Below are 24,545 nucleotides of genomic sequence, written 5' to 3'. Positions count from 1 at the left end.
CAGCAGTTCTCACCTGGACTTGCAGCAGTAGTCTCCTACCATCACCCCCCCTCCATTTGCACCCTGGCTTGTGGACCATCTTAGGGCCTTGCACACACTGTTCCCTCTGCCTAGAACACCTTCCCAACACCCACATCCATTTTGCCTTTCATATCTCAGCTCAAGCACTATTTCCTTAAGGAAATTCCTAGACACTTCTCCACTACAGACTAGGTTAGCTCCTCCTCCTTATATGCTCTCACAGCACTTTGTAACAGAACTTTTACATCAGGGGTCCCAACCCCGACCAGTACCAGTCCATGGCCTGTTAAGAACCAGGCTGCACAGCAGGAGGTGAGCGGTGAGTGAGGAAACCGAGCTTCATCTGTATTTACAGCTGCTCCCCTTTGCTTGCATTACCGCCTGAGCTCCGCCTCCTGTCCGATCAGTGGCAGCACTGAATTCTCATAGAAGGGCGAACTCTACTGTGAACTGCACGTGCAAGGTATCTAGGTTGCACACTCCTTATGAGAATCTAATGCCTGATGGTTGGAGGTGGAGTTGAGGTGGTGATGCTATCGCTGGGGAGTAGCTGCAAATAGATTATCATTAGTACAATAAATGTAATGAGCTTGAATCATCCTGAAACCATCCCCCCAGCCCCCAGTCCATGGGAAAATTGTCTTCTGGTTCGGAACCGGAAACCTGGTGCCAAAAAAGTTGAGGACCACTGTTTTATACCGTTTATGAAGTTTGTGATTGTATTTTTATTTATGTGGCCATTTGACTGATATGTTTCTCCCACTAGACTGTGAGCTTCCATGAAGACACAGTCTGTGTCCATTTTGATCACTGTTGTATGCTCAGCTCCTAGCCCAAGGCCAGGCACATAGGAAGCATAACAAACACTGGATAAACAAATGCTAATCCAGAGATGTCTAGGCAGAGGAAAATGCCACTGCAGCACTCATACAGAGTCCTCAGTATTCTACACTTGGCTAAACATCACCTAAGAAGCGTGAGCAAGTAAACTAATGTCATCTATTTAAGGGCGGTTACTTACTGACAAGTTTAGGAAAATGGACAATTGTTGTTCTCTTACTTGTAAATTCCTCGTGACATATTTTCAATGTATTTAGCTTTGTCTTGTACTCCACAGTGGTAATGGTAAGTCTTAACACAGGCTTTTATTTCACATCCAATAGTAGCACCGGGCTGACTGCAAAGTGTACATTTCTGTTTAGGGGAAGAGAAATAATAATTATAAGCAGTATTTCCAAGTTTATGCAATCTTATTTTTTCTATTTTAGCCATATTTCAGCCAAACATTCCATGTTACAAAGAAAAGTTTTTCTATTGAAAGAGAGTACATTGAACTTATAGTATAGCATATATATTAAATAATGTTGCAATCTAAATCATACTTTGACTTTCTAATATGTAGTCACCCCTGATGTTTCCATTATTTAACTCTACTAACCATTAGCAATCTGACATTGAAACATAAAGGGAACACTCCTTAATACTGGCAAACACACATTTCTATATTTTAGTGGTTGGCTTCTTCTCTTCCCTGCAATCAGTCCCTTTCTTATTATGACCAGGGGGAAGAATGAGAAGATAGGAAAGCATTGCGCCCCAGAAAGGGACTGCTACCAAGTAGGCAAAAGGGCAGAAAGAGACTAAGGGGCTGAAATTCTTGTAAGACTTAAGGTGATTGTTGGCAAAAGAGTTTCATAGTCAAAGAAGTTTGAGAAATGCTAGTTTTAAACAGATTACTTGATTGCAGAACTTCTGACAGCCTTTCCTCCAGGAAGGAGGGTATAGTAAACAGTTTCCAAATTTATTGAATTCCAGATGCCCTTTTAAATTTGGAGCAGTGGGAGAGCATCTTGATGGACCGATTTCCTTTGAAGCACACATGGGAAAATGCTAGGTTAGTGCTGACACTAACGGTCAATAGTGTAGAAGTAAGCAAGCTGATCAAGAGAACTGAATTGTTATCCTAGTCACCTATTGGACTTCAGATGTATGACATAACAACATTGCTCAACATAATATGACTGTTTTCCCCTTTTTTTTTTTAATACTCCACATTCTGTTTTAAAGGAGTTTCCTTTTTTAAAAGAATAATCAAAGTATCAAGAAACTGAACTGGATTTAAATGGAACAGATGATATCAATAATCTTTATACCTTCAAAAATGCAGTTCCACAGAGAAAAAGTCATTTCTAATCAATTCAGACAAAGATCAGCAATGTCTGAAACAGATCAAAGGGGAACTTCACAATGGAGGGATTGACTCACCACCTGAATCCAAGGATCAGACATTTATGACTTGTCTGATGTGATAAAATATGGATGAAATAGTCCCACCTGTGAAGAGTTCTTACCCCCCAAAATGTTGAAAACTGAATCTAATCAGTTTTTTACATCTAACTTCCACTTTAAAAGAAAATCTGGTGGATAGAGGGACAAGTTAAATGGCATTGTGAAAAAGCAAACAGACAAATAAAGCATGTGGGATGTTCTATAGGACAATTCATTCATTTTCTTCAACAAGTCAGTGGCATACAACAAAACAGAAACAATAAAGACAGGGAGGACGGAGTGCCCTAAATTACCTATAAGGGATATGTAACAACCAAATGCAATGTGTGAACCTCCTCCGATTCACACAAACCAACTTTAAAAAGATAGCTTTAAAACAGTTGGGGAAAAACAAATACAAACTAGGTATTAAATGATACTGAAGACTCATTGTTAATTTGTAAGTTGTAATAACATTGTGGTTAGGTAAGAAAATGCCCAACTTTTAAGAGATACATACTGAAATATGTAGAGGTGAAATGATATGAAGTCTCAGCTCTGCTTTAAAATACTTCAAGCAACAAGAATAAAAGGCATAGATGAAACGAGTGCCGCAAATTCTTGATGAGTCAAGGTGATGGATAGACATGTGTTACTAGTCTTTCTAATTTTGATGTTTGAAAACTTTCACAATAAAAATTTTTTAAATAAAGTCATTTCTAGAGACAACTGCTGTCTTAAATATTTTGCATTCCTAGAACATTTTATAATACTCATAAACTGTAAAGGAGTAAGTGATCAAATAAAGATGCCAATATTTCTTAAAGCTATTTATTAGTAATTCAGTATGTTTAAAAACACGAGACTTAGGCACATTTTATAAAGGAAACTTTAAAGCTATGATAAACATATTAAGAGACAACTATGTTTGTGAACTTTAAACAGAAGGCTCTGAAAAAAATCTTTTCCTTTTATTAAAAAAAAAAAGAATGAATAACAACATGGGGAGGATCTCAATACTCTATTGGGGTCATGAAATTTTTCTTAAAGCGAGCTTAAACAATTTAACATTTTAAACTTAATAAGGTGTGTCACATTCACATCTTCATTTATTTTATCAAAAGACTCTCAAAATACCCTGAAATATAAATCTCTGTATAATCTCTTAAGTAATGAAGTTACATAGAAAAAAGAATAACTTTCAGTAACATCAGCATCCTTTATTATATTACAAATGAGTCAAATATATACTTTGCTTTAACACATGAACTACTTTATATTAAAATTTTTGGTGACTGGATGAATTTAAGATGTGTTCTAAATTTAAAGCACAAAGTCAGAAGAGTAACGTTGCATAGCATAAACATAAAAGCACAGACCATTCTTTTCCCTCGTTTAATCTCCTGCAGTACAGTTTTAATATCAAAATCTCCAAATTCTGCTCTTGAAGTTGTTGTGAGTTGCACGGTGCCAGAAGAAAATAACTAGAGAAGAAAAATGCAAAAACATGTAATATTCAGAATCCTAGTGAGGAAAAGATTAAACAATGTGTGCACAAATGTGTTACATTATTTTAATATCCTGAGAAAGATGACTTTTCCTTAATCAAATACAACTCAAATATTTTTTTAATCTAGTCACATGTCTGATTAAAATATAACTCAAAATAAGAACAATGGAATAAAACTAATATTGCCAGTACAGGAACAAGATTAAATGCTTCATTAAACAAGAAGAGTTCAGCAGTGTCATCCTGCCATCTCAAATATTTTACATTTCCACAAAGTTTAAAAAAATAGTTTCAACTGACAAATTTCAACCACAGATACAGATCAGAATCACCTGGAGATTTTTTTTTCCAACTAGACATGTTTGGCGGAGAAGGCAATGGCACCCCACTCCAGTACTCTTGCCTGGAAAATCCCATGGATGGAGGAGCCTGGTAGGCTGCAGTCCATGGGGTCGCTAAGAGTCGGACACGACTGAGCGACTTCACTTTGACTTTTCACTTTCATGCATTGGAGAAGGAAATGGCAACCCACTCCAGTGTTCTTGCCTGGAGAATCCCAGGGACAGGGGAGCCTGGTGGGCTTCCGTCTATGGGGTTGCACAGAGTCGGACACAACTGAAGCGACTTAGCAGCAGCAGCAGCAGACTTGTTTGGGATCTACTCCAGGGATATATATTTTGGAAAAACCTCCCCACATAAATTTGATAGGCATCTCTAATTAAGAACTCCTGAAATAAGTAATATAATCTTAAAAAAACTTTGGGGCCATGTCACATGACTTATGGGATCTTCCTTCCCTGACCAGGGATTGAACCCAGGCCCTCAGCACTGAAAGTGTAGAGTCCTAACCACTGGACCACTAGGGAATTCTATAAATAATATAATTTTTAAAAGCTAATCATCAATGGGATAAATAATTTCAATACAACCTATTTCAAAAATGCTTACATATACTATATGTCAGACCTGTATCTAATGATGCAAAGATATAGTTTTTACCCTCAAGGAATTAAGGCTCATAAATGAATAACTGCAATACAGTATAAGAAATACAATAAGAGAGATTTTTACCAGGTTATAGTGGGGTCTAAACACAGCTTCCAAGACAAGTTTATAAAGGTGATGTTTTTAGTTATAAGACTGTTAATTATGGATTATCTGGAACATAGTAACTACAATCAGGATTACTTTAAATCCCACTAAAATCATAAACACTATATATTTTAAAATCTAGAGTTTATGAAGACTTGGGATTATAGAACATAATCTAAAAGAGATGCTCAGAGGGCTCAAACAAACTTTGTGTGCACCAGGACCCAGAGACCCCAAAGAGACTGAGACAGAACCATGTTTGAGTGTCTCCTGCAGAGGTACGGGTCAGCAATGGACTGCTGCAGGGGCAGGGGCTTTAGATGCAGCAGACCTGGGTGTGGCGTAAGCCTTCTTGGAGGAGGCCGCCATTAACCCCACCATAGAGCCTCCAGAACTTACAGAGGACTGCGGAAACAGACTCTTGGAGGGCACAAACAGAACCTTGTGCATGCCAGGACCCAGGGGAAAGGAGCAGTGACCCCACAAGAGACTGACCCAGACTTGGCCGTGAGTGTCCAGGAGTCTTGGCAGAGGCCTGGGTCGGCAGTGGCCTGCTTCAGGTATGGGGGCACTGAGTGTAACAGTGCCTGCATGGGACCTTTTGAAGGAGGTTGCCATTATCTGTATTACCTCCACCATAGTTTGGCCCCAGGTAAATAACAGGGAGAAAGAAATGGCAACACACTCCAGTATTCTTGCCTGGAGAATCCTGCGGATGGAGGAGCCTGGTGGGCTGCTGTCTGTAGGGTTGCGCAGAGTCCAAAAGGACTGATGCGACTTAGCGTGCATAGCAGGCATGCAAATAACAGGGAGGGAACACAGCCCCACCCATCAACAGAAAATTGGATTAAAGATTTACTGAGCATGGCCCTGCCCACCAGAACAAGACCCAGTTTCCCCCTTAGGCAGTCTCTCCCATCAGGAAGCTTCCATAAACCTCTTATCCTTCTCTATCAGAGGGCAGACAGACTGAAAACCAGTCACAGAAAACTAACCAGGGCAGACAGACTGAAAACCAGTCACAGAAAACTAACCAATCTGATCACCTGGACCACAGCCTTGGCTAACTCAATGAAACTATGAGCCATGCCATGTAGGGCCACCCAAGACGGATGGGTCATGGTGGAGAGTTCTGACAAAACGTGCTCCATTGGAGAAGGGCATGGCAAACCAAGGCAAGATATTCTTGCCTTGAGAACACCATGAACAGTATGAAAAGGCATAAGAGAGGACACCGAAAGATGAACTCGCCAGGTCGGTAGGTGCCCAATATGCTACTAGAGATCAGTGGAGAAGTAACTCAGAAAGAATGAAGAGATGGAGCCACAGCAAAAACAACACCCAGTTGTGGATGTGAGTGGTGATGGAAGTAAAGACCAACGCTGTAAAGAGCATGGGAACAATGCTGTAAATTGCATGGGAACCTGGAATCTTAAGTCCGTGAATCTAGGCAATGTAAGTGGTCAAACAGGAGATGGCAAGAGTTAACAGCGACATTTTAGGAATCAGCGAACTAAAATGGACTGGAGTGGGTAAATTTAATTCAGATGACCATTATATCTGCTACTGTGGGCTAGAATCCCTTAGAAGAAATGGACTAGCCATCATAGTCAACAAAAGAGTCCAAAATGCAGTACTTGGATGCAATATTAAAAATGACAGAATTATCTCTATTCGTTTCCAAGGCAAACCATTCAATATCACAGTAATCCAAGTCTATGCCCCGACCAGTAATGCTAAAGAAGCTGAAGTTGAACAGTTCTATGAAGACCTACAAGACCTTCTAGAACTAACACCCCCCAAAAATGTCCTTTTCATTATAAGGGACTGGAATGCCAAAGTAGGAAGTCAAGAAACACCTGGAGTAACAGGCAAATTTGGCCTTGGAGTACAGAATGAAGCAGGGCAAAGGCTAATAGAGTTTTGCCAAGAGAATGCACTGGTCATAGCAAACACTCTCTTCCAACAACACAAGAGGAGACTCTACACATGGACATCACCAGATGGTCAACACTAAAATCAGACTGATTATATTCTTTGCAGCCAAACTTGGAGAAGCTCTATACAGTCAGCAAAAACAAGACCGGGAGCTGACTGTGGCTCAGATCATGAACTCCTTATTGCCAAATTCACACATAAATTGAAGAAAGTAGGGAAAACCACTAGACCATTCAGGTATGACCTAAATCAAATCCCTTACGATTATACAGTGGAAGTGAGAAATAGATTCAAGGGATTGGATCTGATAGACAGAGTGCCTGATGAACTATGGACGGAGGTTCGTGACATTGTACAGGAGACAGGAATCAAGACCATCCCCATGGAAAAGAAATGCAAAGAGGCAAAATGGCTGTCTGGGGAGGCCTTACAAATAGCTGTGAAGAGAAGAGAAGCAAAAGGCAAAGGAGAAAAGGAAAGATACAAGCATCTGAATGCAGAGTTCCAAAGAATAGCAAGGAGAGATAAGAAAGCCTTCCTCAGCGATCAATGCAAAGAAATAGAGGAAACAACAGAATGGGAAAGACTAGAGATCTCTTCAAGAAAATTAGAGATCCCAAGGGAACATTTCATGTAAAGATGGGCTTGATAAAGGACAAAAATGGTAGGGACCTAACAGAAGCAAAAGATATTAAGAAGAGGTGGCAAGAATACACAGAAGAACTCTACAAAAAAGATCTTCACAACCCAGATAACCATGATGGTGTGATGACTCACTTAGAGGCAGACATCCTGGAATGTGAAGTCAAGTGGGCTTTAGGAAGCATCACTATGAACAAAGCTAGTGGAGGTGACGGAATTCCAGTTCAGCTATTTGAAATCCTAAAAGATGATTTTGTGAAAGTGCTGCACTCAATATGCCAGCAAATTTGGAAAACTCAGCAGGACTGGAAAGGGTCAGTTTTCATTCCAATCCCAAAGAAAGGCAATGCCAAACAATACTCAAACTACCGCACAATTGCACTCATCTCACACGCTAGCAAAGTAATGCTCAAAATTCTCCAAGCCAGGCTTCAACAATACGTGAACCATGAATTTCCATATGTTCAAGCTGGGTTTAGAAAAGGCAGAGGAACCAGAGATCAAATTGCTGACATCCACTGGATCATCAAAAAGCAAGGGAGTTCCAGAAAAACATCTACTTCTGCTTTATTGACTATGCCAAAGGTTTTGACTGTGTGGATCACAACAAAGTGTGGAAAATTCTTCAAGAGATGGGAATACTACACCACCTAACCTGAGAAATCTGTATGCAAGTCAGGAAGCAACAGTTAGAACTGGACATGGAACAAGAGACTGGTTCCCAATCGGGAAAGGAGTACGTCAAGGCTGTACATTGTCACCCTGTTTATTTAACTTATATGCAGAGTACATCATGAGAAATGCTGGGCTGGATGAAGCACAAACTAAAATCAAGATTACAGGGAGAAATATCAATAACCTCAGATATGCAGATGACACCACCCTTATGGCAGAAAGCAAAGAAAAACTCAAGAGCTTCTTGATGAAAGTGAAAGAGGAGAGTGAAAAAGCTGGCTTAAAACTCAACATGCAAAAAATTAAGATCATGGCATCCAGTCCCATCACTTTACGGCATATAGATGGGGAAGCAATGGAAACAGTGAGTGACTTTATTTTGGGGGGCTCCAAAATCACTTCAGATGGTGACTGCAGCCATGAAACTAAAAGATGCTTGCTTTTTGGAAGAAAAGTTATGATCAACCTAGACAGCATATTAAAAAGCAGAGACATTACTTTGCCATCAAAGGTCCATCTAGTCAAAGCTATGGTTTTTCCAGTAGTCATGTGTGGATGTGAGGTTTGGACTATAAAGAAAGCTGAGTGCCAAAGAACTGATGCTTTTGAACTGTGGTGTTGGAGAAGACTCCTGAGAATCCCTCAGACTGCAAGGAGATCCAATCAGTCCATCCTAAAGGAAATCAGTCCTGAATATTCATTGGAAGGACTGATGATGAAACTGAAACTCCAATACATTGGCCACCTGATGCAAAGATCTGACTCATTTGAAAAGACCCTGATGCTGGGAAAGATTGAGGACAGGAGAAGGGGATGACAGAGGATGAGATGGTTGGATGGCATCACTGACTCAATGGACATGAATTTGAGTAAACTCCGGGAGTTGGTGATGGACAGGGAGGCCTGGTGTGCTGCAGTCCATGGGGTCCCAAAGAGTCGGACACGACTGAGAAACTGAACTGGGTATGTAATATACAGCATAGGAAACCTAGTCAATAATACTGTAGTAACTTTGTATGATGGAGAAGGCAGTGGCACCCCACTCCAGTACTCTTGCCTGGAAAATCCCATGGACGGAGGAGCCTGGTAGGCTGCGGTCCATGGGGTCACTAAGAGTCAGACACGACTGAGCGACTTCACTTTCACTTTCCACTTTCACGCATTGGAGAAGGAAATGGCAACCCACTCCAGTGTTCTTGCCTGGAGAATCCCAGGGACGGGGGAGCCTGGTGGGCTTCCGTCTATGGGGTCGCACAGAGTCAGACATGACTGAAGCGACTTAGCAGCAACTTTGTATGATACATGGTAACTAGTCTTATTGTGGTGATCATTTCATAATATATAAAAACATTGAACTGCTATGGTGTATGCCTGAAACATATAATGTTGTAAGTCAATTATACTTTTTAAAAAGATTTGGGATTATAGGATATGCTATTCCTAATTCTAAAACACCAATACTGTGGAGGGAAGTTCTATATTTGGTCACTAGCTAAATGCCTTTCCAAAACTTGGATTTAAAAGCATATAAAAAGAACCATACTTACCATGCATTTATAATGTGCAGCTGCCTTCTTGGCATTAAATATATGCAGTTTTCCTCTTGCTTGATTTTCTTCCTCCCCTACATGACAAAATCCACATTTAGGCCTGGTGTCACTAGGGCTGCTTCTATGTGGAGACCGATCTCTCTGCAAACGTGAAAGAAAAAGAAAAGCTTGAAAAAAATCCATAAAAAATATGCTATCAGTACCTCAAGCTTAGTTAACACTTCAAATGATTAACTTTACCTATAAACACAGGTATACTCATGTTGCCACAAAAGTAAGAATCCAACGATTTTCTACTTACATAGGAACTACTTTCCATTTCATCCGTTCCATGAGAGGATGTAGACCTGGTATCTTCCGACAGTCCTTTAAAATTAGTTTTTCGTGGCCTTCCTTTGCGACTTTTCTTTTTACTTTTAGGCGATGAAGGCTCCAGTTCATGTTCATTAAAACTTTCTTCTAAATCAGCTGCTTAAAAATGAACAAAAGCTTTATTCACATGGACCAATCTTAAAATGAGCATTAATTCATGGGTCCTTAGAACATACGTTTTTCCTCAGAATATCACCTCAAGATATGAGGAGAAATGGTCTGTGGTATGTTTGATGTAACAGCCTAACATTTCATATAAATGCAATGAAAATCAAATACAAAGAAACAGTTTTATTATAATCATTGTAAATTAATTATTTCCATCAAATTTATAATTATATGCAAATGAGTTTTGTGATCCCGACTGTGCACATAATTCAGTAAACATTTCCAAATACTAATAAGGGAAATTTTAGAATTAGATCTTGTTGGACTTCCTTGGTGGTGCAGTGGATAGGAATCTGCCTGCCAATGCAGGGGATACAGGTTTAATCTCTGGTCTAAGAAGATTCCACATGCCATTAAGCAAGCAAGCCCATGAGCCACAACTACTGAGCCCACAATTTAGAGCCCGTTAGCCACAAATACTGGGCCCATGGGCCACAATTACTGAAGCCTGCACACTCTAGAGCCTGTGCTCCCCAAGAGAAGCCATCACAGTGAGAAGCCCACACCACAACTAGAGAAAGTCCACGCAAAGCAACAAAGACTCAGTGCAGCCAAAATAATAATAATAAAATAAATAACTTAAAAAAAAAAAAGAATTAGATCTTGTGTTGTGTGTGTGTTTTTTTTACCATAGGTTTCAAAGAGTTTTCCCTCACACTATTGGTGAAATCAGAAAAATTACCCAAAATTTAAACTTACAATAACTTGGAAAACTAAATGAAAATAAAGTAGGTATAACATGCATGTGTGCTCAGTCCCTCAGTCATGTCTGACTCCTTGTGACCCCATGGACTGTAGCCTGCCAGTCTCCTCTGTCCTTGGAATTTTCCAGACAAGAATATTGGAGTGGTTTGCCATTTCCTCCTCCAGGTAGTGGTGGTGGTTTAGTCACTAAGTCATGTCTGACTCTTGCGGTCTCATGGACTGTACCCTGCCAGGCTTCTCTGTCCATGGAATTCTCTAGGCAAGAATACTGGAGTAGTTTGGTTTCCTTCTCCAGGGGATCTTCCCAACTCAGGTATCAAACCTGGGTCTCCTGCGCTGCAGGCGGATTCTTTCCTGACTGAGCTACCTCCTCCAGGGGATCTTCTCAACCCAGGGATTGAACCTGTGTCTCCTGTGTCTCCTGCATTGGCAGCTGGATTCTTTACCACTGTGCCACCTGGGAAGCCCATGTATATCTGTGCTGTCCAATATAGCAGCCACTGGCAACATGCTTTTTTTTGAAATTTAAGTCATTTATAATTAAATAAGATTAAACCATCAGTTTCTCAGTCTGACTGACCACATTTAAGTATTTATTAGTCACATGCAGTAAACTGAGTCTCTACTAGACATCACAGATATAGAATGTTTCTATCATGGCAGAAAAGTTCTATTGGGAAGCACTGTTCTAGATAGCTCTTTAACATGAAAATCAAAAGACCTAATTCAACAAAGAAGTCACCTACAAATGAGCTAAGCAACTGATCAAGTAAACAAATATTAAGCCCTGGTGGCTCTCAGATGGTCAAGAATCTGCTTGCAATGCAGGAGATACAGGAGACCTTGGTTCAATACCCAGGTTGGGAAGATCCCCTGAAGAAGGAAATGGCAATCCACTCCAGTATTCTTGCCTGGAGAATTCCGTGGACAGGGGACCCTGGCAGGCTACAGTCCATGGGATCACAAGAGTCGCACAAGACTGAGCAACTAACACTTTCACTTCCTAAGTATAAAAGGAATTTCTAACGTAAGTGGTAGGAAAGCTATGTTGCAGGCTGTCTGTACATACTTTAATGGATTAAACAAAATTAATGTAGAAGTTTCAGAACTGTACTTCCCAGCAATTTGAAAAGAATTTGTACCATTAATAGAGGTGTTTCATTTGGTTATTCACTACAAATATTTTATTCATTGAGGGTGTACAGTATATAAGACAATGTATTTGGTATTCAAAAGATATAAAAACCAAATATTCAGTCTTAGAGTCAAACTACAGAAAGTTTTAGGTACAGTTCTAATACCTATTTTGATTTTTCTTTTACCATAAATTATTGACTATAATTCCATGGACTAATTTCTCCATGAGAAAGCATATTAACTCCTATTCTCAGATGCTGATCTTTCCTAATAAATATTTTAAGGGGTTTTTTTAAAGCAATAAAAGCACATTCATTATGATAAGAAAAGGGTAATTTAAGTAGTGTACTTGCATATATAAATTCCAGGAACTGAGAGCATTAGATCATTTGCAAAACAGTTACTAAAACTTTTATCAATGTAACTTCACCTAACTATGGTAGAATCTGAGAGAAGAAAAGGGGGAGGGGGAGAGTTTTACAGGCAAAAATCTGGATAACTCTCCCTGTGAAGACAGACAAGTCAATTAAAGATATATTCTAATCTTAACACTATAGCAAATTTAACATCAGAACACACCACCTACTTTCTTTAAACATTTAATCTGAGAATTCTTAAGACACAATTTCATTAAAGCTATTAGAATTACTTGTATGTACCAAAAATTAAAATGAAAAATCATAACCAAATGTTTCACTCATCCTGGTACATACTATATCATATACGTAAAATACATAATATTCTGTCATTTACAATGAAAACAAAAATCATTAGCACTATAATAATACTACATTGTTAAATACCTATAAAGAAATTACTTAACTGATTCCATTATCAGGCCAACATGTCAACTTTCTACATGGCATATCTGTCTGTCCTAAATACGAAATCACTCACTATAAAATTTCAGGGGACTTTAATATCAATAGTAAAAAAAACAATCACAAAAGATTGACAAAATTTAACTATATTAGACTCTTAAACTTCTCAAAGTAAAAACATAAGTGATACATTTAAAAGGCAAATAATAAACTGGAAAAATATCTTCTGTACTTATGACAAAGGATTAGTATCTTTATGATCTGATAAGCTCATAAAAGATTAAGAACCCAACACAAAAACATGATCAAATAATTCATAGAACATAAATAGTTAAATATACTTTGAGAAAATTTGACTTCTCTAGAGTCAAAGTGTAAATTAAGTGATATATCATTTCACCTATCAAAATAGCAATCTTTAGTTATAAAAAGCTACAATAAATCCAACAAGAAGTGTGTTAGAAATACAAACATAAAAGAAACCCCACAAATATACTGAGATAAATGATGCTTCTGGAAGAACCAGATCAAGATGAGAATGGTATTAGTTCTTGCTAACCTTATTTAATGAAATGTTGAAAAGACAGAACTTAAGTTGATTCCCCAGTTTTCTGGAACAGTATATGTATAATACTATCTTTTTAAAAAAGATATCAAAATATACCATAAAGCAAAAGTACTTAAAAACACTGGCATAGGAATAGACACATATCAGCAGAAGAGAAAGCTAGGTTGAAAACAAACCCATATGGATATGGGAAATCAGAGTATGATAATGGTAGCATTTCAAATGAGTTGGGGAGAGACATAATGGCACAAATGGCTACCTATTTTCTAAAAACTGAGATTCCTATTCTCATACCATATGAAAAAATTAGAGATGGAGCCAAAAAATCTAGTAAAGTAACAAACTATAAATGTAATAGAAGAAAATGGAAGAGAATTTTGGGATTAGGACACCTAAGAAGCCATTTAGTGGCAGGGAGTGAAAGAATAGATACACTTTACAGAGAGCACTTCAAATCAATTTTGAAAAGATAAACCTTGAAAGAAAAACATGTAAAAGATAGAACTGACAGTTCACAGAAGAAATATAAATGACCAAAAAAATGGGCAGAAGCACAACCTTATTAGTGATAAGGGAAATGGAAATTAAATGAGATAATCATATGGGTAAAAGTTATAAGGCTGATAATATCCAGCAGAGGTACAGGGAACTGGACACTCTCATACAATATTGGTACATATTATAGTTCTTATTTCCAATGTTAAATGCATAGACTGTCACCTGCCATCACCATTTCTAAGATTTTATCCTATAGAATCACTTGCATAAGTACATAAGCACGTATGTATAGGGAAGATCAATGCAGTTTTATTTGTATGTGGAAAAAGTAGATATAGGTGTTTTTAAAACACTTTGTTTGTATTTATTTGGTTGCACTGGGTCTTAGTTGCAGAATGTGGGATCTAGTTCCCTCGCCAGGGATCAAACCCAGGGCCCCTGCATTGGGAGCACAGTCTTAACCACTGGAGCATGAGGGAAGTTCCAAGGTGATTTTTTAAAGTAGAGAAATCTATAAGTAAACTACAGTTCTATTTATTCTATGGCATATAACACAACTATTAAAAAGAATGAGGTTGATCTGTATGCAGACAGAGAAGGGTGTCTGATATATCACAGAAAGAAAAAAACAAGTTGCACAACATCACCTCTATTTATACTATGATGCCATTGTATTATGAACAGTGCATATATGGATACCTGTGTAAGAGTGTATGTATGTAAGAAAGGTTCTGAGAAGATATACAAACCATTATTAGTAGTTACTCATAGAGTGTGATTCTGGAATTAATTTAATAGTACTATTGTACTATTTAAATTTTTTAACAATGGGCAGTATACTACCTTTGTATTTAAAAGAATTCGTAACATACAATGTGGTGAAAGGAGGGGGTAAAGTCAGCCACTGCTGATGGGAATATAATCTAGCACAATCTTTCTAGAAAGTAGCATGGCAGTGTGGATTGAGAACCTTAAAAAGATTAAACCTTTTGACCCCAGCAATATTATTTTGGGAAATTTATTCTGAAAATTATTTGCACATGAAAATGTGAGGAGGAAGCTAGTCACAGCACCTTTGTTTAAATTTTTCATGGTTGCTTACTGGTTTTTTTCCTATTCAAAACTGTGAAAATATTTTACATTTTTTAAAATTATCATTTTTAATAATAATTATTAAAAAATTATCTGCATGAAAGAAGGAAAAATCTTCCTTTCCACCTTCCAATTCCAACTGCTCTGCACTCCCAGCTTTTGCCCTAATTTTCTTGCTTCCCTTTCTTCATATTCACTCCCTCCCTTCTCAAGGTACTACTGTTAAGGCTTCTTTTCTCAATCTCAAGGGTAGAGAGCTTGGTTTTGAATCCTGGATCTCTTGTCACAGACTTTGTGTCCTTGGACCTGAGACCTACCTCAGAGGGTTCCTGAATTAAAAGAGTTAAGGTACTTGATCTAGAAGGGCCTGGCACATAAGACACGCTCAATAAATGTCAGCTGTTATTTTCTATGCATATGCAAATCCAAGCATACTGCTCTACATCTTGCCCTTTTCCATTTAATATATAAATGCAAATACCCAAAATATAAGACCTAACATTTGAGTTTTTACTATACCAGATGTGCTGTGCAGTTTACATGCATTATTTCATTTGAGTCTCGAAACAGCCCCATGAGGTTGTATCAGTCATCATCCCCATCCCCCATTTTACAGATAAGAAAAGTAAATTCAGAAAACTTAAAATTATTTTGCCCAAGATCACAAAGCTGGGGAAGAGCAGAGCTGGGACAGACACATGTCAGTGAGTGAGTTTATGTTCTAGAAGTATTAATACCGACTATCAAGGAAATAAACACTTTTATATGTTCCTGCAAGGTAGAAAACTGCTAGCTATACATATGCTTATGTATGCATATTAGTGCTCTTGAAGGACACAAAAGAAACTGATCCTAGATGTTGCCTTCAGCAAAAAAATTTGGAAACTGAGAAACAAGGACAAGGATGAGAGGAAAGCTGCCTTTCCAGTACTTAGTAAATCTATTCTTTGCACCTAAACTTAAAAGGTTTTTAAAGACCTTGATACCACATTAGGATCTCCCTAAATTTCCATTTAATAAAAGTAATGAAGATTGGAAATTGCCAACATCCTGGGTGATTTCACTGTCCACATGGACAATCCAAGCAACACATAGTCATTCAGTTCCTTAATCTTCACTAATGTCCTCCATCAACCACCTAATCCCCATAATCACACCCAGATACCTCATAATCACCTAAAAGGATTCTCTCTCTGAAATCACTGCCTCATACCCTGGGACCACAGATGATTGCTTTCCTAAATAGTTTCATTCTCATTGTTCTCCAATCTTACCAGGACCTCCAGTCTATTAATTCCTTTCAGTTTATTTCTCTCTAGCAAATATTCTAAACTTCCTATCCCTTTACTTCTTTGTTGAACTCACTTGGAAAAAATCCTGATTCTGAATGAACCAACTAGCCACTTTCTCTGTGCTACACCCAGGATCCCGAGTTGCTGGAGGAAATGTCACACGAGCTGATATCATCATTTTATAAATTCAGGGTTACTAACCTCAACTGCTCCAATAAGGTCTGGAAACTTTACACTTCTTTAGGTAAACTTTCTCCCCTGGTCTTCACAACTAGTATTTCAAAACTTTCTCCTTCAACTTCCAACCCTCACCCATCTCCCTACACTTTCCCCCACAGAGAAAACAGACCTAATAGGAACCACCTATCTTCCTTCTCTCCTATTACAGTAGAAAGGTTCTCCTTATCACAGGGCAGTTGTTCCACCTGCACTCAATCCTCCTCCTCGTACCTCAAATCTCTTCTTGTCCATTGAATCCTTTCTTGTAAGCATTAACAACTAATCTCCCTCCCCACAAAGGCCAACTAAGTGAAAGAAACCAATCTGAAAAGGCTACATATTGTATGATTCCAAGTATATAACATTCTGAAAAAGGCAAAAGTATGGAAGATGGTACAGAGATTCTCAAATCTGTTATTTCAAAACACAGTTCATGTTATATCAAGCTAACAGAACAGACTGAATTATATAGTATTTATCACTTTAAGTATTAGCAAAGTAGGTACTGAGCCACAGATGGCAAATGGTCAATACACTGCCAAAGGTATCAATTCCTCTTTGCTCTATAGACTAGTGCTGTACAGTTCTCAAAGACAGTCCCTGAAATACAATCCTATAACCCCCACCATAAATTACAATCATAAAGTAGAACATATGTTTCCCATTAGAATAATGAAGTAAGTGGAAGTTCTGTTTCTGACAAAGCATCCAATATCTAATAAATTCAAGCTAGATAAATGTGATAAAAGTCTAAATTCAATAAATAGAAATTGCCATATTTTTAAATTGCAAAGTTATGCTCTCAAGTTCTACAATATGAGTATATACACACACTACATATGTCACTAATACAGGGAGCCCCAATATGCTATAAAGTATACACCGAACCCAAATTTCAAATCAACTGTATCGTAAGTTTGAATTGTAGTATTCCTGCCAGTTCTACTAAAAGAAAAGTCCTCTCGAAAAGTATGAATTTAGATCTTCCTCATTAAAAAGTTTCTCAAAGCAAAAACGGTGGTTAAAATTATTTCACTTTGTGTAGTCTGCAGTGACTTATCTCCACCACTAGATGGTACTATCAGCTTCAGAAACTGAGGGAATAAAAGGGGCGACGTCTATAGGACTCATTGTTGTCACCCTTAAATACCCTGACCCAGTATGTTGATACACTTGCCAGATCATTAAGTCTCAATCCTTGGTTTACTACATATGCTCACTAAAATTTTGAAGAGAATCAAATAAATACATTGTTAAAATCTGAAGCAATGAAAGGTGAGAAAGCTTACTCTTAACCTTACACTAAAGGTTTTTCAACTCAATTCTAGAATGAAATGAAAAAACTGAAGGAAAACACTATAAAGTTTATCAGTTGTACTTTATCAATCAAAAAAGATTCTGTTCTTATATTTGTCCAATATCTTTATCTTAATAATAAGTTTTTGCTAAAGACAGTCTTTAACCAGCACTTCTAAAGTATTTAGATTAATCTGGTCCTAAAGGGAAAACAATACTATTTTGTATTATAAAACCAAGACCTAAGAAATCAAAAAGGGCCACAAATTTTAATGTGCTAACACTGATAATTAGGTAAGTCTTTATAAAAGAGACAACTTCTTAAAACAACAGGCTCAAATCATTCTTAATTCTAAGCAACATGCTCTCAGAAGCTAACAAAAACTTGAAAGATCTCTAATCTAAATGAAAGGATAGAACAATCTCAGATTAAATCTGAGCTTTTCATATTGCTAGTAAGAGTATCAAAACCATCTGTATGAGAAATTTGAAACAAGTCAGAATTGAGTTTCAGAACTTTCCCATACGTTTTAAAGACCAACTATACAGCTTGGCTAACTATATATAAACATGACTGTTCTGGTTTTGTACAAATTTAAGTGGAAGCAAACCATAAAATAATTTTAAAGGTTTGTATTTTAAAATTGATTATTTCTTATGAACATGTCTATATTAAGGGGGGGTGAAAGTTACTTCAGTGTGAGTAAAAATTCAACAGAAAGGTTGTTTATCACACAATGTACCAGTATTTCTAGTCCACGTTTTATCTGACAGTAGCAAGGACTCTCTAATTATTACCTTTACAACCCACTAACATAGTCACCTGAACACAGAAACCCATAACCACTAGCATCATTTCCCCCTAAAGATAAATATATTCTCCATGTACTCTTTACAGGAATTTAAGGTAAAAGTTTTCTTTAAAAATTCAGATCTTTTTCACTATTAGTTTAATGTAAACTTTTCACATTAGTTTATCCAAATGCTTTTCTCTTTTTTTCCCATTGTTCTGGTTCATTCATAACTTGAGTAATTTTTATAGTGCCTTAACTTAATTTAAAATGAACAAACATGTTCTCTATACTTAAGTATATTCATTATAAATCTTAATAATAGGAATAAAAATTCATTTGCAGATATAATAACACTGCTCTCAAAAGGCTTTGAACCTCTGTAGGAACTAGGTTAAGTATTCTTTTAAAAAAAAAAAACTGAAGTATAGTTGATTTACAATGTTGTGAAAAATATGGAATGCTTCATGAATTTGCATGTCATGATTGCACAGGGGCCATGCTAATCTCCTCTGTATTGTTCCAATTTTAGTATATGTGCTGCTAAAGCAAACACCCCAGTGCTTTTCTTAATTCTTCAAATAGCATTCAATTTTAAGACACCTCTTGTGGTGAAAATTAATATAGTATAATTCGCTCATATTTTACTCAAATTTCCTCTTGAAATTAAAAAGTGGCTGAATGACGTACCTTCAGAATTATGTGCAGTTTTCTTGTGTTTTCGACAATAAACCCTACAAGAAACGAAAAAATTAAAAATTACCAAGTAAACAAACCAACTCCTTTTTCAAACTAAGAATGAGCAGTATACTTCACCCCATTCACTAGATTCCAAAAACCTTATCATTAAACTTTCTATGCCACTTCTCAAAGCAGTTAATTCCCTACCAAAAACACCCCTTGCAACGAATGATGAGATGCTTGGAATCAGGCAAAAGTTTTTTACAAAGACCTAAAGAAAGTATGACTTTTAAAAAAGCTAAGAGAAGTTAAATAATTACATGTATATCCCTTGTGAAGGTTTCTCTCGTATTTGAGCTTTGTCATGCAACGCACAGTGGTAGTGGTATGTCCTGTGACAAGTCTTCACATCACAACCAATTGTTGCTCCGGGACAATGGCACAAAGAGCACATCTAGAGCAAAACAATAAAATATTATTATTAGTGTGTGGTTTTGCTACAGCTATGATATCAGGTTAGAGGCATAGCAAATCTCTGTCAAGGAAAAGAAACTGGTTATTGAAAAGTTCTGTAACTAATATTGTTATTTTTCTTATTTTTCTCACCTAGAAATAATTCAAATAAAATTCTACTGGGAGTATTTTTTCCCATGTTAAACAATGACAAAATTAATGGAATATTATTGATGTCTACTGTTGTATTGTGGTCAACAGAAAATCTGAAATGCTGCAGGAATGTAAACTGTAGACCTTTTCACAATCCAGATCTTCCTGGAAATGAGTAACTGGGGAAAATGGCTCATACCAGAAAAAACTGTCCTTCACATTTCCACTTATCAGTGAGAATTTTTAGAAAAGAAATCTCACATACTATTTGGGAACCTGGTAAAATCAATTTCAAGTGAGGGAGGGAAAAAAGATAAAAGAATTAGGTAGATTTTTAAATCCCTCAAGCCCTAAAAATATTCTATGATGTCAAACTGATTGTGAAAACATGCTCATCTATTTTAATTTAATCTGTTACTTACCTTTCACATTATGAATTCAAGCAAATAGATAAAACAGATGCTTTCAACATATTTTAATACAATTTACCTCTGACTTTACTGGATAATTCATATTGTTTAACTAGCTCACATTTAAATTTAGAAAAAAATTCTTTAAGAAAAGTACATAATGATGACTGGTAGTGGTTTTGATTAACATATCATAGTATACTGTACTATGGTGGTGGTTTAGTCACTAAGTCATGTCCAACTCTTGTGACCCCATAGACTGTAGCCTGTCAGGCTCCTCTGTCCATGGGATTCTCCAGGCAAGAATACTGGAGTGGGTTGCCATTTCCTTCTCCAGGGGATCTTCTCTACCCAGGAATCAAACCCCAGGTCTCCTGCATTGCAGGCAGATTCTTTACCGACTGAGCTACGAGGGAAGCCCATTATGAGTGGACTTTTAATGAGGCTCTCTCCTAAGCTATAAATGCCATGCCAAAATAAATTCACAGGAAGGTAAATCTTAAAAACTGTTCACTTTGTTTCTTGGTAGGGATGCCTCATTGGGAACTGTTCTCATTCCTCTTTACTTGGCCCCTAAGTAATTTTGGTGTACCAAGAGGCTAATGTAAATTCTAATAAAATACCTTCTATTTCTCTAAGCAAGTCAAACACTCAACCTTTCATTCAAGCTATCATTTAAAAAAGACTTCTATATAAGTCAGAAACAGAAACATTCTCAATACAGGTACTTCCCAGAAAACACGAGGGCCAGTGCCCATTATTAATGCTAAAGAAATACACCACTTCCTTAAATAAATACAGAAACTTCAAAGCAATACTGTAAAAAGAAACACTGTGCCAAATTATCAAGCAAGGCAAGTTGTTAAATCCTTTTGGGTGGCTTATAAATTGTTAAGGACATGGAACATTTGTACTCAGTTTATGAGGTTCTATTATTTTAGTAAATTATACTTCTAATTAAAAAAACATAGACTGATTATAGAAATTGCAGAAAACACAAAAAAGCACAAAGAAAATTAAAAAATCATTCATACCAACCAAGTGTAGACACCATTACAGTGTTGCAATGCTTATGTGAAAGTATTTTTCTCTGTAATTCTATACATATTAGTCACCTGGTTTTTAACTTAATAAATTGAACATTACCACTACTTCATTAAGAGCTGTACTGCAAGTACCTCATTTCGAAATTACACTGAAAATGGGTTTGCACAGGTACATTTGGAAAATATTGAATGCAATGAGCAAGCAAAAATAAAAGGAGAGGTACTGTTACAAATCCCGTACCAGCTCAGCACTGGCACACATATAGTGAGATGGCCACTTTCAGATACTGCTGGAAATTGCTATATTCTCTGGACAGCAACTTGCCTTATTTATCACAGAGCTTATTAAAAGTGTATACACTCTCTGATCCAATAATTTTCCTTTTATTAACCTAGTCTACAAAACAAATCAGACTTAATTTATATGCAGTCATATTCACTGAAGAATTATTTAGAATAACTCCAAATGTAAAACCACCTGTGGAAAACAGCCATTGAAAAACGTTTAAATAAGTTATAGTACAACCATATGTAGGAATGTTCTTTACTCTTTTCAAAAACATTTTAATGACATGGGAAAAGGTTTATGCATAATATTAAGTGAAAAAACAGGACACAAAGTTAGGTATGCAAATTATGACCCCAATTATGTTTATAACTTTATTCTTTGAAAATAGGAGAAAGTAAACACAGTGAAATGCTGAGTGGCTATCTCTAATTGGTTTTCTGTCTCATAATTTCCTATATTTTCTGATTTTTCTACAAATTACTTTTGTATATGAAAAATTATTTTAAAACCATTGGGAATACTCCAGCAAATGATTTCAATCCCCAAATCTCGGTTTACTGAGAATGAGAAGGAAACCAAATACCAAAATATATCAAAATGTGTTTTGGTTGGTTATAAATTCAAATCTGCCTAAACCAGTTAACTACAGCAACTCAGGACAAATAAATTTTTTGAGTGAGAAAAAGCTTATTCTCATTTTTATTTTGTCAGTTTCTCTCAAGGAAGAAAGGAAAGAGGAAGATATACCAATAAAAATGTTTTCGGAGAGGAAGATTCTTCTCAAGGTTAGGAGTAGGAATTTTTCTTAATTAGAATTTATAGGAAAAAGAATTTACAAGATTTTATGCAGCATTCATATACCAGCAGATATTTCTGCTTGTAAATACATTCTGGGAAGGTATGAAGAAAATACCAAAATATTATCCATATTAAACTAAATATGAAATGTAAATTTGCTTATATACCTGTGAATACAGAATGGGAACGCTACCGTTATGTTCAAGATATCATTGCTATGTTGCAACCCATGAAATAATACTTGAACTCCTATGGGACTTAAGATAGCGTATTCATTTTGGTTCTTACCATTTTACTTCTTTGTATGACTAATTATCTTTGTAAATGTATAGATTTTATCTACCGATCCCTTCTAGACCAAGTTTTTTGAAAGATAAACACTGTGACTACCATGTAGCACTCAATAAACATTTTGATTTTAAACTTACTATGTTACTGAAAATTTTAATATCATATACCATATTTTTTTCTCATTCATGTTTTTAACATCTGCAGACTTGACTACTTATCTTCAAGTATGTCTAAAAAATATTTAAAAGTCTGATTTGAAAAGGTAAAATAGAGAACAATCCAGTTGAAGGGGCAGAGAATGAGCAGAGAGAATGAGGAAGAGATAAAAAGACAATTAAAGACATAAAAATCCCAATTAAAGTTTGGAAACTAGATAGGTGGCTAGTATACTTTTCTTTTAAAAAAAATGGAAAATAAAATAAAGAGGACTTCTACTGGAAAAAAAACAGTTGAATAATAGGAAAATAACCCCTGCCTGGCTGGACCAGAGTGATGTTATCCTGTGTTCCTCTTTACACACAACATTTATTTGCCCTTCAATCAGTTATAGGCTCTATTGGGCCCTCACCAGAAGAGTGTTAACCTGCCATTTAACATCATGCTTTCACTGCAGTCAGAGTGCTCTCAAATGTGGAGAAATGAAAGTTAACCTGATGGGAACACATTTTTCAAGGACAATGGTGGACTTCTTCCTCCTTGAAAAAAGGTCTTTTCCCACATATCAAATACACATATCAAATATTCTGTTGAAGGCCAACTTCCTGTCTTCAGGATAGGTATAATGTCAATTCTCAGCTTATCCTGCCTATACCCTGATTTCAAGTTCTTTAAATAGAGGTGAAAATGTCTTTGTTGTTAATCATTTTTCTTTTACTTTTACTCCTCTATTCAGTTTGCCATCTAGTAGACCTAACAAATTCAACAATTTGTCTTCCAAAATAGGGAGATTAGAAAATAAGACTCAACAGATGTTTGCATAACATGGTATCTTTTTCAAAATTTTTAATAAAAATTACATATATTTCGGAGAAGGCAATGGCACCCCACTCCAGTACTCTTGCCCGGAAAGTCCCATGGACGGAGGAGCATGGTAGGCTGCAGTCCATGGGGTCGCTAAGAGTCAGATACGACTGATCGACTTCACTTTGACTTTTCACTTTCATGCATTGGAGAAGGAAATGGCAACCCACTCCAGTGTTCTTGCCTGGAGAATCCCAGGGACTGGGGAGCCTGGTGGGCTGCCGTCTATGGGGTCGCACAGAGTCGGACACGACTGAAGTGACTTAGCACATATATTTAGGATATACAGCATGTTTTAATGTACATATACATAGTGAAATAATTACTATAGTTGAGCTAATTAACATACCCCTCTCTCCAATATAGTTGCCATTTTTTGGTGCATTGGTATAAGTCCCTAAAGTCTACTGTCAGCAAATTTCCACGATACTACAGAGTATCATTAACTATGGTCATCATGTTGTACAACAGATCTCTAGACTTATTCATCCTACATAAGTGCAACTTTGTACCTTTTGACAAACATCTCCCATTTCCCCGACTCCTCCTGCCCCTGGTAACCAGGGTTCTACTCTCTGGGAAGCTATACTATATTAATATTCAGTTGGGCCATACAAGCAGAGTCTCAAGGAGCTAATCCACAAACAAAAGAGGAATGAAGTCATGCATGACAGTAGATGAACAGAACTGAAAGGACTATGACTTAGCTAAAGTCCTGCAGGAGCCCGAGGTTGGAACTTATCTGCTCC

General features: G+C 36.9%; 1 protein-coding gene and 1 non-coding gene across 5 annotated transcripts in view; both read right to left on the bottom strand.

The window, feature by feature from the left end:
* PHF6 (PHD finger protein 6) overlaps window positions 1-24,545 on the bottom strand; it is a 48,442-nt gene that overhangs the window by 10,100 nt on the left and 13,797 nt on the right. For 2 of the 4 annotated variants that reach the window (XM_055562884.1, XM_055562883.1), the window contains exons 4-9: window positions 19,657-19,790; window positions 19,346-19,389; window positions 9,998-10,167; window positions 9,694-9,837; window positions 3,669-3,773; window positions 1,082-1,215 (exon numbers count right to left, since the gene is read on the bottom strand). In XM_055562884.1, coding sequence (XP_055418859.1) covers window positions 1,082-1,215; window positions 3,669-3,773; window positions 9,694-9,837; window positions 9,998-10,167; window positions 19,346-19,389; window positions 19,657-19,790 — 731 coding nt within the window. Of the gene's footprint in view, window positions 1-1,081; window positions 1,216-3,106; window positions 3,774-9,693; window positions 9,838-9,997; window positions 10,168-19,345; window positions 19,390-19,656; window positions 19,791-24,545 lie in introns of those variants that run through there. The other 2 variants (XM_055562885.1, XM_055562887.1) reach the window with 2 other exon arrangements.
* Window positions 19,105-19,211, bottom strand: LOC129640545 (U6 spliceosomal RNA). Its single transcript, XR_008708901.1, has one exon. It is a non-coding gene; the product is annotated as a U6 spliceosomal RNA (small nuclear RNA).

The sequence above is a fragment of the Bubalus kerabau genome, chromosome X, assembly GCF_029407905.1.
Source record: "Bubalus kerabau isolate K-KA32 ecotype Philippines breed swamp buffalo chromosome X, PCC_UOA_SB_1v2, whole genome shotgun sequence".
NCBI lineage: Eukaryota > Metazoa > Chordata > Mammalia > Artiodactyla > Bovidae > Bubalus > Bubalus kerabau.
Note: the sequence above shows the minus strand (reverse complement) of the source record. Positions and strands in the feature narration are given on the sequence as shown.